Source organism: Tenrec ecaudatus, chromosome 14 (genome assembly GCF_050624435.1).
Source record: "Tenrec ecaudatus isolate mTenEca1 chromosome 14, mTenEca1.hap1, whole genome shotgun sequence".
NCBI classification, from domain to species: Eukaryota; Metazoa; Chordata; class Mammalia; order Afrosoricida; family Tenrecidae; genus Tenrec; species Tenrec ecaudatus.
The window spans coordinates 115,683,321-115,701,024 of record NC_134543.1 but is presented as its reverse complement, the minus strand read 5'-3'; the positions used below and the strand labels follow the sequence as shown (position 1 = coordinate 115,701,024).

The window sequence follows — 17,704 nt, the reverse complement described above, 5'->3', positions numbered from 1 at the left end:
AAGCAATGCCCTCCCCACCCGCCAGAAAGACAACACACATTTCTAAAATCCAGGTATTCACAAATGACAACCTCTTTTCCTTTACAACATAAAGTCAGTTCAAACCTCTCAGTTTTTATTCATCCTCTTGTTTTCCACTGTAACCCTTTTACTTAATTATCAACGATTGGCCTCAGGTTTCTGACTTCTTGCCAGTCGTTTGGATTGATTTACTCTGCCTTTGTCTGGCCCCATTTTCAACTGGAGTTCTCTGGGTTACCTCTGCCTTTGGCTTTCTTAATCCCTCGCAGCTGGGTAAAAAGCGGCTTTCTCAGACCCTTTGTAACCTTGGATGGAATACATGCAGCAGTTTCTGCCTCCAGGCTCAGTTCCTGCTGCCACAGCCATTGTGTCCTTGACAATTGTTTACGTCCCACTTTGATGGGCCCCTTTGGCCTCTCCCCATCTGCACTCCGCTCTCCCCAGCAGAGCCTTTCCATTTGGAAAGGGCCTCATAGTTGTGGGTGGTGGTATTTCTCAGCTTCACCAATCTAAATGTAATTCCATGTTGGCCTGAGACTCAGACGCTGACCTTAGGGGCAAAGACGAGTGTGTGGGGATGGTTACTTTGGCAATGGCAGTGGATAAAATAAAAGCAAAAGTGAGTCCGGCAGGCATGGCTCTGCTCTGTCCTCCAGAGTCCTTATGAGTCCGAATTAACGCGATGGCAGTGAGTGTTTTATCCAGAAATGCTATGTAACTGCCCCAAAGAAATAAAACCAGAGATCGTATAAAAATGTGAACACAACTCTTGTGAAGAATTTTGTTTTTAATACTCAGAGATGAGAAACGACCTAAACGTTGACCAATGGGGGTACCTTCTGTGGTATTCATAAACGATAGCATGAACACTTTTCAAAGTAATTACTATCCTCAGTGAATAGAAGCAGACAAAAGAACATGTAGTGCATGATTCCTTTTATGTACATTTTAAAATTGAAAAAACAAAACAGTTATTCTGTAGCATTGGCTATCTGACTGATTGCCTCGAAATGGGGACGTGGGAGGGATCGTACAAGGAACCCCTTGGGGGTGATGGGTCTATCCCTTAGTTTTGGTGATTGGATAGGAGTATCCATATATCAAAACCTAACACATTGACTGATGTTGGTAGCAATTGTACTTGATATGAGTGTGTGAACTATGGAGTGGCATGATGTCTGGATTAACTCCTAATAAAATGGTCTGGAAAAAGAAAACCCTACCGAATTATATACTTTTAAATATCTAGATTCCTTCTCTTGTGCTAATTTTGCCTCACAAAGTCATTTTCAAAATTTTTAAAAACTTTACTAATTGGGGGTTAATACTTACGTCATATCATTCCACAGTTCAGTCACATCGAGTAGAACTGTACAATTGCTACTACAATCAGTCCCCAAACATTCTTTATCTTCCTGGGTTCTATGACATCACCTCCCTTTTACTCCCACCCCTGCCCCACAGTACACCCCACTCCCACCCCTGAAGCCCTTATTTGATTTGCTGTCACTGTAGGTTCATCAGCCTTGGGTTTCATACACATATAAACAGCTACCACAATTTTATGAGGGTGACCTCTGATGACATAACACCTCTGAGATACACCCAAATACGAACAAACCAAAATTGTACAAAAATCATAGAACATGTTGAAAACTCACAGTCATTTAAACACTTCACATTTCGGCTACTCCTGAGACATTGGAATTACCAGCTGTGCAGAATCTGCATGATTGTATAGCAACAGAAGTCTCTTGTCTGAGAGTCTCCTGATCTATAGATTTCCTTTGTCCTCTCCCTCCCCCCCGCAGCCCTTGTCCAGCTTTCTTAATTTACCTGACCTAATTTGGATTCTGAATTTGTGACTATGGAGTGACTTCTGCTCTTCCGTAACAAAGGGGCCCAGGGATATTTGGGTTGTCTTCCCAATCGATCTAAAGGGAGAACCCATCTAAATTCTTTACCCCTTTACACACTTCCTTCTGCTATTTGCTTACAACCTGCTTTCTAAAAACGATTTAATATTCATTTTACAGGAGATATAGAAAAAAACAAACATACAAGAACAACAATAACAATAACCAGAGACTCCAGTAATTCCTATTACCGTTGTCCACATTCTCAAGCAAGCTGTATATGCTGGATTTGTTTACTGTGCATATTAAGAAAAAACCCATGTGTACGTCATCAGAGACCAGAAGTAAAAAGAACTGTCTTTAAACCTACTCCATTTAGGTGTGCCAAACAGTAAGTCCACATCATTTTATCTCTCCAAGGACAAGGAGCTCTGGAAACAAAAGGAACTCTTACAGGGGAGCGATCTCTTGCTGTTGAGTGCCAGCTGTGAGAGGTTTACCGAGCCAATAGCAACGGAAAGGTCACAGACATTATCATCCCTTTCAGCTGTGGTCCTGCCCCAAAGCTATGGATCCTGTAGTGGCCAGATTCTTTTTATTGTCTTTAAACCTACATCTGCAGATGACAACTTATTGCCAAATCAAGTCTTTCAAGTTCTACCTGTGTTGAATCATTCAAAGCCGAGAGCAAAGTCATCTTAGCACTCTTCCTTTGTGAAGGGGAACAATGTATTTTTATGCACTTGCTTTCAAAGAGGAGGAATAAATCATGCTTTTTAGCAAGGTACTAAGCGGGCCCAAGAGATTTTAAAATAAAGAGACAATTGTTATCCCTATGCTTTGTCCGCCTTCTTTAACTTACTCAATTATTTCAGTATCTGTACTAGTTTTACATGCTATACTCACAAATAAAACTTCTCATCCCATACTGGATTTAAGTTTCCAAAAATTGTTTTGGTCCTTCTTTTGTTCTTCCCAACTTGGACTGTAACGTAGGGGTCACTTGTCCCGGTTTTGTCTTTTGCCTGTAAGCCTTGGGCAGAAACCACTGGAACAAACAAGACCAAGATAACAGAATGAGAACACAAAAGATCTATGTGCGTCTGAAAACACATTTTTCTATGTGGATGCCTTCTTGGCTTGAAGCTGCATCCTCCTTGCTTTTATTCTCAAGGCCAACTAAGCACCCAACTGCCTACCATTGAGTTGATTTTGAGTTACAACCTGACTCCGCCAGACAAAATCTAACTGCTCCTCAGGATGTCCAAGGTTGTAAGTCTTCACAGAAGCTGATGGCCTCAAGTTTCTCTGGTCGAGTGACTGGTGGGTTTGAACTGCCACCAGAGCTATCCAATAGGCCTTAATTTTTTTTAATAAAAGAAAGAATACACTAACCTTGATGAACATTTGCTCCTGTCCTTAACAAACATTAGCTATGCTTATACACAGAGGCATTTGTATATATAGATATATAGAGTAGCCATATATTCATACATATAATAATGTATGCATGGATAGATGAATTGAGATCCAAATACAGCAAGCAAAAATCTTCTGTGACTTAAAATTTGTTTATGAATTCCTTATGTACTAATTTATGAGCTTGCTTTCAATATAGCATATATACTTGTGTATAAGCCGAGTTTTTTCAGCACAAAATATGTGCAGAAAAACTGGGTTTTGGCTTATACACGGGTCAGTGGTACCCCAGTGAGGTGTAACATCTTGCTACCCCCCATCCCTGAGGTAACAGGACAAATGCCCATTATCTCGTGGGTGATTGCCGTTTCTCCGCTGTTCATTCAAAGTTCCGCTGACACTGCAGGGCTTTGAATGTTTGTTTATTCACATCTAACCAATCAGAGCCGTCCTGTGACATGTATATTTGAATAAGCCTTTTAAAGACGGTGTGCGAAGGATGTGGCATGAATGGATGTCATCTGGTCAAGCCCGACTAACAAAAGGAGGAAATCTCATGAAGCCTGACATAGAGTTAATAGCAAAGTGGGTTCGAGATGCATGGGAAGACATTCCAGAAGACATGGTGTGACGTGCCTTCCAGAAATGTAGTATTAGTAATGCTATGGCTGGCAGTGAAGACTGCGCTTTGTATGAAAATGACAGCAGTGATGGTGATGACGGCGATCTCAGTGAGGACAGCATCTATGATGACCTCACACCAGCTGAAGCTCTGCATTGGGATACGGATGATGATGAGGAATCCAGTTTTGAAGGATTTTAACTACATTTTAGCTTGGTTGCTGATTGAGCTCAGGGAATAGTAATCTTAAGGTATCATTGTTGATACCTTATTGTTTTTGTTGAACCTATTCTCCACTTACTGTGCTGGTTCACTAATGTTAAATGACTTGTCCTTTTATTCATGGTTTTTATTTAATATAAATATTTAAATACATTACCCCATTGATGGTCTCAAGTTTTAGTAATTTTATTTTCATTTGTTTTGATTATTGAAACTCACTAATAGCTTCTGCATTTTCCACCCTAGGCTTATACGCAAGTCAATCAGTTTTTCTGGTTTCCCAGGTAATAATTAGGTACCCCAGCTTAAACTCAGGTTGGCTTATATTCCAGTATATACGGTAATTAAAAAGAAAAATCTTTTCCCTCTGGAAGAACTTTTGATTTGAACGAAACACTGCCTGAAATCATTGCAATTATCTGGTATACAGTGTAGAATTTGGAAGTACCAATAAGACTTCTGGCACCAAAAAGAAAATTAAAAAAAATAATTTAAAAGAGTTCTGGTATTACATTACCAAAATTGAAAATATTTCCTTTTTATTTTGCCTATAATTGATTAGTATTAATTGAATTAAGGCAGATAAACATCTCAATGTGATATTGGATATTTGAAGAAGACTTTTAAAAACATTGTTTTACCTGTAATAGTTATTTTGGCTGACCACTTAGATGTCCCATCTAGCACACTCTGTTTGGCTGCTTTGGTGTATTGCACAAAATCCTCTTTAGAAATCTGAAACATTTCCTGAATGACTTCAAACACTTCTGGCCTGTTTTTCTCCCTGATCTTCATCCTCTCTTTCATGGCCATAATAATGGTCTGCGTCTTGTCTTCAGCACCATGCTTAGAACTCTTTTCGGCTGCTCCTACAATGAAAAACAAACAAACAAACAACATTGGTAATGGAAACTGATATGCAGTTACTTTTTGATGGTTCAAGGGATGGAGAAAAAGAGAGACACTGTCATTGAATGAATGATTGCATTCTGAAGAGTATGAGTGTCTGTTTTGTTGGTGTTCAAGTGGAATGAGTCACAGCCCTACAGATGCAAAAATATCAGTCACCCCTTTTGTTATTGGGCAAGTAATTTGACCACCACGATTCCCAGTTTTCTTACCTCTATTGTTGGACTAAATTAGGAATTGTACAGTTTACTTTGAATTTTCAAAAAGGAATTTAAACAAATAACAAGTTATCTGCATAATCAAATGTATTAGATTTCCCATTTACCAATGTCTAATCAAAAGCAAAATAAAGAAATATATTGGACAGAAATGCCAAGGGCATTTGGAAATTAGTGTTTCAAATGTTTGTGTCTCTCCAAAGTACCGATTATTTTTATTGATGGACTTTTTAATTAAATGGTTTAAATGTTTCCAATATGATTTTAAAAAACAGTTTTTTCTGATATGATAGATTATTTCATATGGAAATATAAGGTAGCTATGACCCAGAAAAGAGTCGATGGCATCTAACAAAACCAAATGTAAGATTTTTATTTGAATTAAAAATTATTATGTTGTTAGTAAAAAGGGAGAGAGGGAAGGGGGAAGGGAGGTAAAAAGGGAGAGAGCAAGAAAGACCTCCTATCTGGCAGGATTTCTAAAATGCTGGAGAAGAATCTGAGACATAAACTTTCCACCTGAGACATACCCATAGTTTTGAATAGATGGGCTTCTCACTTGGCACCAAGAGTACACTTTAATCTCTGTCGTTTTACTTCATCTAACTGGTTTAAACTTTATGGTCATTTGGGTTTTTAATCCTTGTAAACCAAAATGTGTACAGTGTAGGATATGACAAAAGAATAATAATTTATGAACTATGAAGGGTTCATGATGGAGGAGGAGTGGGGAGGGAGGGGAGAAATGAGGAGCTGATGAGGGCAACAAATGTACACCTGTGCTTGACACAATGACTATATGTATGGATTGTGATAAGAATTCTATGAGACCCCCCAAAAAATGATTTTAAAAATGGGTAAACCAAATCTTTCTGTTAGCAAACCATTTCAGATATTTTATTCATGTCTTCTCCTTTTAAAAAAATTATTTTATTGGGGGTTCATACAACTCTTAACACAATCCATACATCCATCCATTGTATCAAGCACATTTGTACATTTGTTGACATCATCATTTTCAAAACATTTTCTTTCTACTTGAGCCCTTGGTATTAGCATCTCATTTTCCCTCTCCTTCCCCTACCATCCCTCCCTCATGAACCCTTGATAATTTATAAATTATTATTATTTTTCCATGTCTTACACTGTCTGATGTCTCCCTTCTCTTACTTTTCGGTTGTCCATCCCCCAGGGAGGGGTTTATACTTAGATCCCTGTGATCGGTTCCTCCTTTCTACCTCACTTTCTCCTTACCCTCCTAGTATCTCAACTCTCATTATTGGTCCTGATGGGTTTATCTGTCCTGGATTCCCTGTGTTCCCAGTTCCTATCTGTACCAGTGTGCATCCTCTGGTCTAGCCAGATTTGTAAGGTAGAATTGGGATCACGATAGTGGGGCAGGGGGAGGGGAGAAAAAGCATTAAAGAGGAAAGTTGTATGTTTCATAATTACTACACTGAGCCCTGAATGGCACATCTCCTTCCTGTGACCCTTCTGTAAAGGGATGTCCAGCTCCAGTTGCCTACGGATGGGCTTTGGGTCTCTATTCCGCACTCCCCCTCATTCACAATGATATGATTTTTTGTTCTTTGATGCCTGATACCTAATCCTATCAATACCTTGTGATCACACAGGCTTGTGTGGCTTCTTCCGTGTGGGCTTTGTTGCTTCTGCTACTTGGCTGGTTGTTTATCTTCACGCTTTTAAGACCACAGATGCTATATCTTTTGATAGCAGGGCACTATCAGTTTTCTTCACCACATTTGCTTATGTACCCACTTTGTCTTTGGCGATTGTGTTGGGAAGATGAACATTATGGAATGCCAGTTTAATAGAACAAAATATTCTTGTATTGAAGGAGAACTTGAGTAGAGGCCCAATGTCTTTCTGCTCCCCATATACGTAACATATAAATATATACACATAGATCTATTTACCTATTGTAATATATAAATATATTTACATAAAGGCATGCCTGCATTTAGGCCTCTATAAATGCTCTTTGCCTCCTAGTTCCTTCTTCTCTTTCTCTTTTTACTTTCCTCTTGTCCCACTATCATGTCCAGCCTTCATTTTGGTTTCAGTAATTCCTCTCGGTTACATTGTCCTTGATCAAGCCCTATCAAGCCTCCTACACCCTCCTTGCCTTTAATTTTTGATCACTTGTTGTTCCCTTGCCCCTGGGTTTATTAAAACCCACTTCCTTTCTCCCTGCCTCCCACTCTCCCATGTTACCCCCAGAACCATTGGTCCCATTGTTTTCTCCTCCAGATAGTATATCCCACCTATGTTATCTAAGTTGACCTGAAGAGACAATAATATACACACAAAAAACAAGACATAGCAAAACAAGGTGACAAAAGAAAACAACAACAACAAAACAACAACAAGGGGTCTGGAGAAAAACCTGTGGATACTTCTAGGTCTCTTTGTTGACCTTTAGGAGTGTTTTCTGGTTGAGTCTGATGGGGTGCCATGCCCTGGCCCCAAGTCTATTTTTGGTATTCCCTGGGACTTCATTGCTCTGCTCCCTTGATGTGGCGTTGTTCAGTGTTTTGCCTCAGTGTGGTGGGGTCAAATCAGGCACAATTCCCACACTGTGCTCATATCGTCTTGAATTTCCTTAAACAATAACCAAATCTTTCCACTGTTTCATGTGGCCTTCTAGGATTTCCAATATTACACAAGTAAATGTGATTGTGCGCCGTTGAATCCATTCTTCCTCACAGTGACCCTGTAGGACAGATCACAACTGTGCCACAAGGTTTCAAGACTGTAATCTTCTGAGAGCAAACTGCCACATCTGTCTTCCACCACCACTTAGCCACTGTTCATGAATGGCCAGCCTTTCAGTTAGCAGTTGACTATCTAAAAACATGGCTCCTTTTCAATAGAAAATAAACAAACCCACGGCCATCTCATCGATCCCACCTCTGAGTGGTTTTATAAGACAGAGTAAGACTGTTCCCTAAGGTTTCCAAGACTGCAAATCTTTATGAGGACAAACAGCCTCATCTCTCTCTCTCATGTAGCAGCTAGTGGGGTTCAACCAATGATCTTGTGGTTAGCAAGCTAATGCTTAACTCGTTGCACCACCCCAGATCCTTCAACAAGTAAATAGTGGATAATCATTCAACCATTGCAGGGTCTTCCCGAGCTGGAGGTCCAAAGTTTGGAAAGAAAAAAAGGGCCAAATGCTGGAAAACATAGCCTCAAGGATAGAAATGGCACAATGATTACCTGATAAAAAATTACAAGGACAATGGCTTATTCATTGGTAATATCTTTTTTTCAGGAACATAAATGATGGTCATGCATGTGGAACTCACTACGATTTCTGGAAAAGGCGATGGAGAAATTCAGTATCATCAGTCAGAAAGAAGTCAGGAGCCAACTGTGGAATGGACATATTCAAGGTGAAGAGCGTTAAACTGAGTTCGCGAGAGCCAGATTTTAACCTGGAGTATATCCCACTGGAGTTTATAGACCATCTCAATAACAGATTGGACAAACGAAACACTCACTCATAACTACATAGGAGGAGCTGTGGTCATCATACACGAAGAAAGAAAAATAATCATTGAAAGGATGAGAGAAAGAAAAGACCAGAGGAATGCCTGAAGAGACTCTGAAACTTGCACTTCAGCAGAGAGTAGCTACAATAAATGGAAAATGAATCATAGGAGATGAACAGAAGAGTTCAAAGAAAGGATCAAGAAGACCAAGTGAAGTTTTATAGGAAATAGGCAAAGACCTGTAGTCAGAAAACCACAAGGAAAGAGCGCCACCATTTCTCAAGCTGAAGAAAGTGAAGGAAAAACAAGCCAAGCCTCAGGTTACAATATCGACAGGTGTTATAGGCAACCTTATTACATGATACTGGAAGTATCAAAAGAAGATGATGGAATCAATTTCAGAGTCACTGCACCACAAATAATTGGTCAGTAGTCAGTCATTTCAGGAGGTCTCATATGATCAAGGATCAATGGAACTGAAGGCTGTACAGAGGCATTGGAACAAACAAATCTCAGTTTGAGTGAGATGCCTACTGAGATGTTTCAACAAATGGATGCAATGTTGAAAGTATTTACCTGACTAGAGCAAGACATCCAGAAGAGAGCTGCTTGTTCACTGACTGGGAGAGGCACCTATACATATACCCACTTCAAAGAAAGGTGACCCAGTAGAAACTATTGAACAAAATAGTTTGTCACCTGCAAGTGAAAATCTGCCGATGATATTTTTAAAACGGAAACATCAGTACGTCGACAGGAAAAGCTGGGATAAAAGAGGATGTGATATGGGAGATGCCTTGTTTATGTTAGATGGGTTTGGGCTAAAAACAGAATCCCAGAAAGGTGTTTACTCATGTTTTATTGATTGTGCAAAGGATGTGTGGATCATAAGAAATTAGGGGCATTATTCCATCACACTTAAAACTGTACTCACGTTGACCCTGTATGTAGGCTAAGAGACAGTTGTTTGATCAGGCAGGACAAAGGACGACCGCATGGCCTAACAGGGGGAAAGTTAAGCTTCAGGACTGCATTCTTTCACTCTACTCAATAACATACCCAGCAACAGAACTAAATGGCTGCAACTACTCAAGAGAGATATTTTAGCTCAAGTACTGGAATACTGCTTAACTGAAAAAGAAACTGGAGGCTTGAAAGGTTACATGTAAGGTTTAAAGTGACCCAAAATCATCTTGAGATGTGCAGGCGATTAAATATATCCTTAAAATGCTGGCTTCTCTGGCTATCAAAAGATACAGCATCTGGGGTCTCAAAGGCTTGAAGATAAACAAGCAGCCATCCAGCTCAGAAGCAACAAAGCCCACATGGAAGTTGCACACCAGCCTGTGTGGCCACGATGTGTTGAAGGAATCAGGTATCAGGCATCAAAGAACAAAAAACCATATCATTGTAAATGAAGGTGAGTGCAGAGTGGAGACCCAAAGCCCATCTGTAGGCAACTGGATATCTCCTTACTGAAGGGTCATGGGGAGGAGACGAGCCAGTTAGGGTACAGTACAGGGTAGCAACGATGAAACACACAACTTTTTTCTAGTTCTTAAAAGCTTCCTCCCCTCACTATTAAGATCCCAATTCTACCTTACAAAGCTGGTACAGATAGGAACTGGAAACACAGGGAATCCAGGAAAGATGACCCCTTCAGGACCAGTGGTGAGAGTGGTGATACTTGGAGGGTAGAGGGAAGGTGGGGTAGAAAGGGGGAACTGATTACAAGGATCTATCCCCCGGGGATAGACAACAGAAAAGTGGGTGAAGAGAGACGTCGGATAGTGTAAAATATGACAAAATAGTAGTAATTTATAAATTATCAAGGGTTCATGAGGAAGTGGGGAGCAGGGAGGGAGGGGAAAAATGAGGAGCTGATATAAGGGCTCAAGTAGAAAGCAAATGTTTTGAGAATGATGATGGCAACAAATATACAAAGGTGCTTGATATACAATGGATGGATGTATGGATTGTGATAAGAATTGTACGAGCCCCCAATAAAATGATTTTTAAAAATGCTGACCTCTCAACCCCAATTTGTATACTGAGCAAATGACCTGAGAAGTTGATATGAAGACGAATACAGCTATAGACCTGGAGGAAGACTCATTAACATCCTGTAATATGCAGATGACGTAGCTTGGAGAAAGGCAAACGTTTTTACTTCTGTAAAATTTCAGAAACTCACAGAGGCAGATCTACCCTGTCCTATAGGGTCATTATGAGTCAGCATCGACTCCATGGCAGTAGCTTTCTTGTTTGTTTATTTCTTTTTAATTGTAATACTTATTAAAGGAAAAGGACAGGGGAGGCTGGCAGAACTTACTTGAAAGTGATCTAAAAGTCTTCTTGAACCTGTTCGGTGAATTAAAGGAATCTTAAAAATGTTAGCCTCCTCTCCGTAGTGTCTTGAAAACTATTTTGATGTCTATCGAACCAAAGTTGTCCTTAAAACTGCCTCTTGGATATTTAAAAAGTATAATAATAATTAGGAAAGCTGGAAAATTAGCTTTGAAATACATCACTTCTGGTCTAGATGTTGGAGTAAGTACAAGTAATCACTTGTCGTATGGACAGACAACAGACAAACCTGTTTGCTGCAAAATTTCCAATCTGGGGAGAGCAGGTTAAAAGATAGTTATATTTAAGCCTTTCATATTTTAGTCCTAAGAAACATCTACAGCTTCGTTATTTCTACTTTTAAATTTTTATCTGAAGGGAAGGAAATGATTCATTTTAGGTTTGTCTAGCTCAGAGATAGAAACAAATCATATGCAGGGCTGGATAGGGCAGGGGTTGTACACTGGTGCATATGAGGGCTGGAGGCACAGGGAATCCAGGGTGGATGATACCTTCAGGACCAAGGGTGTGAAGAGCGATGCTGGGAGAGTGGAGGGTGAGTGGGTTGGAAATGGGGAACTGATTACAAGGATCCACATGTGACCTCCTCCCTGGGAGAGGGACGGCAGAGAAGGGGGGGAAGGGAGACTCCGGATAGGGCAAGATATGACAAAATAACGATGTATAAATTACCAAGGGCACATGAGGGAGGGGGGAGAGGGAGGGAGGGAGGGGGAAAAAAAGAGGACCTGATGCAAAGGGCTTAAGTGGAGAGCAAATGCTCTGAGAATGATTGGGGCAGGGAATGTATGGATGTGCTTTATACAATTGATGTATGTATATGTATGGATTGTGATAAGAGTTGTATGAGCCCCTAATAAAATGTAAAAAAAGAAAAGAGGAGAAAAAAAAAGAAAATGATTAGGGCAAAGAATGTACAGATGTGCTTTATACAATTGATGTATATATATGTATGGACTGTGATAGGGATGTACATGGTAGACAATGGTGGAGGAGGTGGGGAAAGGAAAACAAAAGGATGAATACAAGGAAGAAAAGGGTAGTGGGGTCATAGGGCATTAATCCACCCAAGGGGAGGGTATTGTTTATATCTCCACAGGGAAAGTGGGACCAGACTTCAACCCAGTGTCGCAAGGTGTGAACGCAATATCCCGGTGTGGAGGAGGGAACCGGTGGAGAGGTCTGGGAGGCTGGCCCCAGCACCATAAATTAAGTGGATTCCTGCCCCTCCCCCGAAAAGAATTTTTTCCAAAGGACAACATTGACTCTGCAGCTCTGGGAGATGGACATATTTGATCAGAGCACACGGGAGCAGATGAAGGGGCAGGAGGAGAGAGTGGAGCACAGCCTGGCCCACCAGGCCGTGATGATGATGTTCCTGAGTAGAGCAGCCAGTCCACAGAGAGAACAACATGGCTGGCCCCACTATGAGACATGATGCCCCTCAGTGACTAAGGGCGATACAGGGGACAGCACCGGAGACACAGTGTGGGAATTGCACCTGACCTGATCCCACCACACCGAGGCAAATCACTGGGGGAGTGCAGTGGAACAGCAAGTGAATGGAGTGGCAAGGTCCCCAGGGAATGCTGAAAGTGGACTTCGGGGCCAGGGCGTGGTGCCCCAACAGACTGGACTGGAAAACGCTCCTAAGGGCCAGCAAACGATCCCTGAACTAACTACAAGCTTTTCTCTTGTGAACTCTTTTATTCTGTTCTTTGTCAGTGGTTTGTTTTTGTTGTTTTGTTGTCTGGTTGTATACTGTTGCTTTGTTTTCCTCTGTCTAGTTTTCGTGAATGTTAGTGACTCCACAGGTCTGTCTGAATAGGACAGGCTGGATGAACTATCTGGAGGAAAAACAACAGGAACGACAGTTTTGGGGGGACTTGGGGTGGGGGGGTACGGGGGGTAAGGAAGTGGTGTTAACAAACCCAGGGACAAGGGAAAAACATGGGACCCCAAATGGTAGAGAAGTGGGAGTGGCAGGCCTGGTGGGAAATGATCAAGGGTAAGGTTGCTAAGAGAAGAGGTATACTCTAGCCCAGGTGGCGATGAAGCATGGTAGTAGGGCAGGAGGAAAGTCAAGGGAGATGGAGGAAAGAGCTAGGAGTCAAAGGGCATTCATGGAGGTCTAGACAAAGACATGTACATGCAAATATATATAGGAGGATGGGGAAATAGATCTATGTGTCTATATTTATAGGTCAAGTATTAAGGTGGCGGAAGGACCTAGGGCCTCTACTCAAACACTCCCTCAATGCATGAATACCTTCTTTTATTAAATTGGAACTCTATGATGCTCACTCTCCCGACACAACGGCTGGAGCCAAAGTGTGTGAACAAGTAAATGTGGTGAAGAAAGCTGATGGTGCCCGGCTATCAAAAGAGATACTGACTGGGGTCTTAAAGGCTTGAAGATAAACAAGCGGCCATCTAGCTCAGAAGCAACAAAGTCCACATGGAAGAACACACCAGCCTGAGTGAGCGAGTGGTCCCAAAGGGATCAGTTACCAGGCATCAAAGAACAAAAAATCATATCTTTGACTGCACACCTCCATGATAGGATCGCTGAAGACAAATGGGTGCATAAGCAAATGTGGTGAAGAAAGCTGATGGTGCCCAGCTATCAAAAGAGATAGTGTCTGGGGTCTTAAAGGCTTGAAGGTGAACAAGCGGCCATCTAGCTAAGAAGCAAATAAGCCCACATGGAAGAAGCACACCGGCCAGTGTGATCACGAGGTGCCCAAGGGACCAGGTATAAGGCATCATGCAAAAAAAAAAAAAAAGATATAAGTGTGTGTATGTATGTGTATATATGTGTATATGTATATATGTATGTATATATATGTATATATATATCATATTAAATGAAGGGGGAAGTGCAGAGTGGAGACCCAAGGCCCAAGTGTCGACCAATGGAGATCCCCTCATAGAGGGGTTTAGGAGAGGAGATGGGTTAATTAGGGTGTGAGGTAGTATCGATGAAGAACACAGCTTTCCCCCAGATCCTGGATGCTTCCTCCCCCCAACTACCATGATCCGAATTCTACCTTGCAGGGCTGGATAGGACAGAGGCTGTACACTGGTGCATATGAGGGTTGGAGGTACAGGGAATCCAGGGTGGATGATACCTTCAGGACCAAGGGTGTGAGGGACGATGCTGGGAGAGTGGAGGGTGAGTGGGTTGGAAAGGGGGAACTGATTACAAGGATCCACATGTGACCTCTTCCCTGGGAGAGGGACAGCAGAGAAGGGGGGAAGGGAGACTCCGGATAGGGCAAGATATGACAAAACAACGATGTATAAATTACCAAGGGCATATGAGGGAGGGGGGAATGGGGAGGGAGGAGGGGAAAAAAAAGAGGACCTGATGCAAGGGGCTTAAGTGGAGAGTAAATGCCTTGAGAATGATTGGGGCAGGGAATGTATGGATGTGCTTTATACAATTGATGTATGTATATGTATGGATTGTGATAAGAGTTGTATGAGTCCCTAATAAAATGTAAAAGAAGAAAAAAAAAGAGTTGTATGAACCCCTAATAAATTGTTTTAAAAAAAGAACAAAGTAAAAAAAAAAGAAACAAATCATAAATATATTGTTGTAAATAACCTACTAGTACTTTCTATTGTCCTATTATTATCAAACTCACAGCTCTCATTTTAATTTTTGAATCAAACTATTTATTAAGTAGTTGCAATTTGTCATGAATTTCAAGCCCTTTGGTTGAATTCTTTTCCTGCAGCCTTCTTCTGCTTATCTTGAAATCGTCAAAGATAACCTATAATTTGCATTTATATGAGTCCTCCTTCAAAGCTTATGGTAGAAAGTCTTTTAGAGTCACAGAAGTAATATGCAACGTAGAGATCAGCAAAAAAGGAGATCAAAAGAGATTAGTTGCAGTGAAAGCCCTTGGTAACATATAATACAGGTCTAACTGTTATGAATGTATCATTATTAATTTTCAAAATGCTTAATGGATAGATCAAAGAATAGAATTATGCACAACAAAACATCAAGAAGATGAAACCGTAGGCACATGCAAACTAATTCCTTATGGTTTCCTTCCCCAATAATTAACAAACCAATCAACTGACTAAAACCCTTCAGTTTTTGGTAATTTTATGTCTTGCTGAAAACATTTACATTTCAAGAGGAATCTTCATTCACAAGATCACCACTCTTAAATGTGGACCGTTTTCAATTTTAGGAGCCCGGTCTTGTACTGGTTACTCATACTGCTTTCTGCATGGTTGGTAGTTTGAAACCACCAGCAGCTCCGTGGGACAGAGACGGAACTTTCTACTCCCATAAACGGTGCCGGTCTCAGAAACCTCCAAGGAGGGGCTCGCTATGAGTCAGCATTGACTGCATAGTAATGAGTTTGGAGTTTTGGTTTAGTTTGCAAATTTAGCGTTGTCTTCCCAATAATTATTTATATACACATAGCAGTCATAATACTCCTTTCAGTGTCTCCTCTTTCCTCGTTTTCTCTGCAGCTCTTCCAAAGTGTTTGAACTCTTTTCAAGTCATGTACCTTACCCGCTTTGTCTTTTCTGAGCTCTTGATTGGATCTCCTATTTAATAGAAAATAGAGGCCGAAATTCACTTATCTCTTCTTGCTTCCTTTAGGAAGAAGAAGGCCAAACATCTGACTAGAGAATTAGCTCTCTGTAGAGCAAATCCTACTGATTGCAAGCATCTGTCTCATAAAATTCTCGAACATTTAGCAATCAGCACAGGCATAGATGCCTGTGTTGGAGTCTCATGCTAGCCTCTGAGGCGGATTTAGATGTAGATGCCAAGTGTTTAGCATTCATCCTAGCCGGGGAACCAAACACACCTGGCCCTTGGCTTCTGATTTGGAAATCTGAGTAGCACAGAGAAGCCCTGGGTTACATGTAGGCCGCTTCTAATCTCAAGTCCAGAAGTTTGAAACCACCAGTCCCTCTGTGGAATAAAGATGAGGCTTTCTACTCCCTTAAAGAGTTAGTCTCAGAAACCCACAGGGGCAGTTCTACTCTGTCCCATAGGGTTGCTATGAGTCAGGATTGACTCGATGGATGCGGGTGATTGTTTCTGTTGCTGTCTTCTGAGACAACAGATGCTGTGTGCCCATGACTAGAAAGCACAGTTTAGTTTGCCCATGTACATGCATTTAACAGTCAGCATAAAACATAGGCATGTCCAAATGTAAGTGGAAGAAATACAGCAAGAAAAAGCTCTTAAATTAGTGAATGATGCTTGAGGTACAAAAGAAGGCAGCCTTGGGTATTCATGGTGATCTAAACATCTAATCTTAGGCTAGCTCCTTTCTCTCTAAGTAAGCCTTAATTTACTTTTCTGAAAATAATAACAACAATCATGAAAATAATAACAGCGCCTAGCTTAAAAGGTCACTGAGAGGATTTTAATAGTAACATCAAATATGATTGGTTATATTTCAGAAAGTGAGAAAGGTGAAGCTACAGCCATTACTCAGGGATTTCACACTGAAAGGGGATTTCATGTGTTGGAACCTGAATTAACTGACCTATGAAGCAAGTCCTCGAAAAATTCCCCATGGTTAGGATATTTCCGTGCTATCTACTCTATAGTTACTTCAATGAACCCGAATGAAGTGCTTAGAGATTAAATAAATAGAGTTCAAAGAATCGGCAGAAGAGCATGCACTTTTTGGACACCTATAAACCCTCAGCTGCATGTGCAGCGGTGGACCCAGAGGAAGGCCCTGAGGCTTCCGAATATTCCCTTTCCTCTCAAGGAGTACCGAGCATCAGAGATCTGTCTTTATTGCTCATCTTTTCTTCGCCAGCAAGATCCTGTAGGTGGGTCTACTTTGGGTATTTCTGTTTTTCTTTCCCCCCAAATCATGTAGGTGGGCACATCGTTGGCGTTTCCTATCTTCTCCTGTACTTACTCTCCAGATTATTTTAACCCTCCCCTTTCAACAGACTTTCAATCTTTTCAAGGATGAAACCCGAAACTCCCCCAGCCTTAAGTCAGCTGCCTTATTTTTCTTATGAAGTCAAAACCACACAACCTACATGGTTTCTTAGAAAGAACAAAAGAGTCATGTTTAACAAAAGGGCAACTGCAGGAGCAGAGATCTAACACAACAGCAAGTCCCCCTTCTGTAGGCAGCCCAGGCACTGACAGGGAGAGAGAGAAAGTGACTCTCAAGGAACCACCACCTAGGGCAAAGTGACTTCAATAAGGAAAGCCAATAACCCCCAAACCAAACAAAAAACATCACCTTTGTTCCTCCTTTTTTTTTAACCTACCCATACATTTAATCATTCCAATATAGCTGAAAACAAAGGTTTACAACAACCTGGGAAACGTGTATATTTTAAAAAGACAAAAATCTAGAACACATTCTCATTATTATTGGTTAATGTCATTGCCTCTTATAAGTATATTGATTTTCTGGAGACGTCTTAATAATCAGAGACTCAAAAACTCTCTGGATAGACTAGGTAAATCAATTTAGTTATAACTAATAAAGTGTTAACACTTCAAAATATTTGATGAGTTAAGAAGAAAGATGGAAAGGG

General features: G+C 40.9%; 1 protein-coding gene across 2 annotated transcripts in view; it reads right to left on the bottom strand.

Annotated features, from left to right (window-relative positions):
- The window catches only part of UNC13C (unc-13 homolog C), a 550,871-nt gene that overhangs the window by 348,246 nt on the left and 184,921 nt on the right, over positions 1–17,704 (bottom strand). For both annotated transcript variants that reach the window (XM_075530957.1, XM_075530958.1), the window contains 2 exons: positions 4,782–5,009; positions 2,784–2,925 (listed from right to left, as the gene is read on the bottom strand). In XM_075530957.1, coding sequence (XP_075387072.1) covers positions 2,784–2,925; positions 4,782–5,009 — 370 coding nt within the window. The remainder of the gene's footprint in view (positions 1–2,783; positions 2,926–4,781; positions 5,010–17,704) is intronic.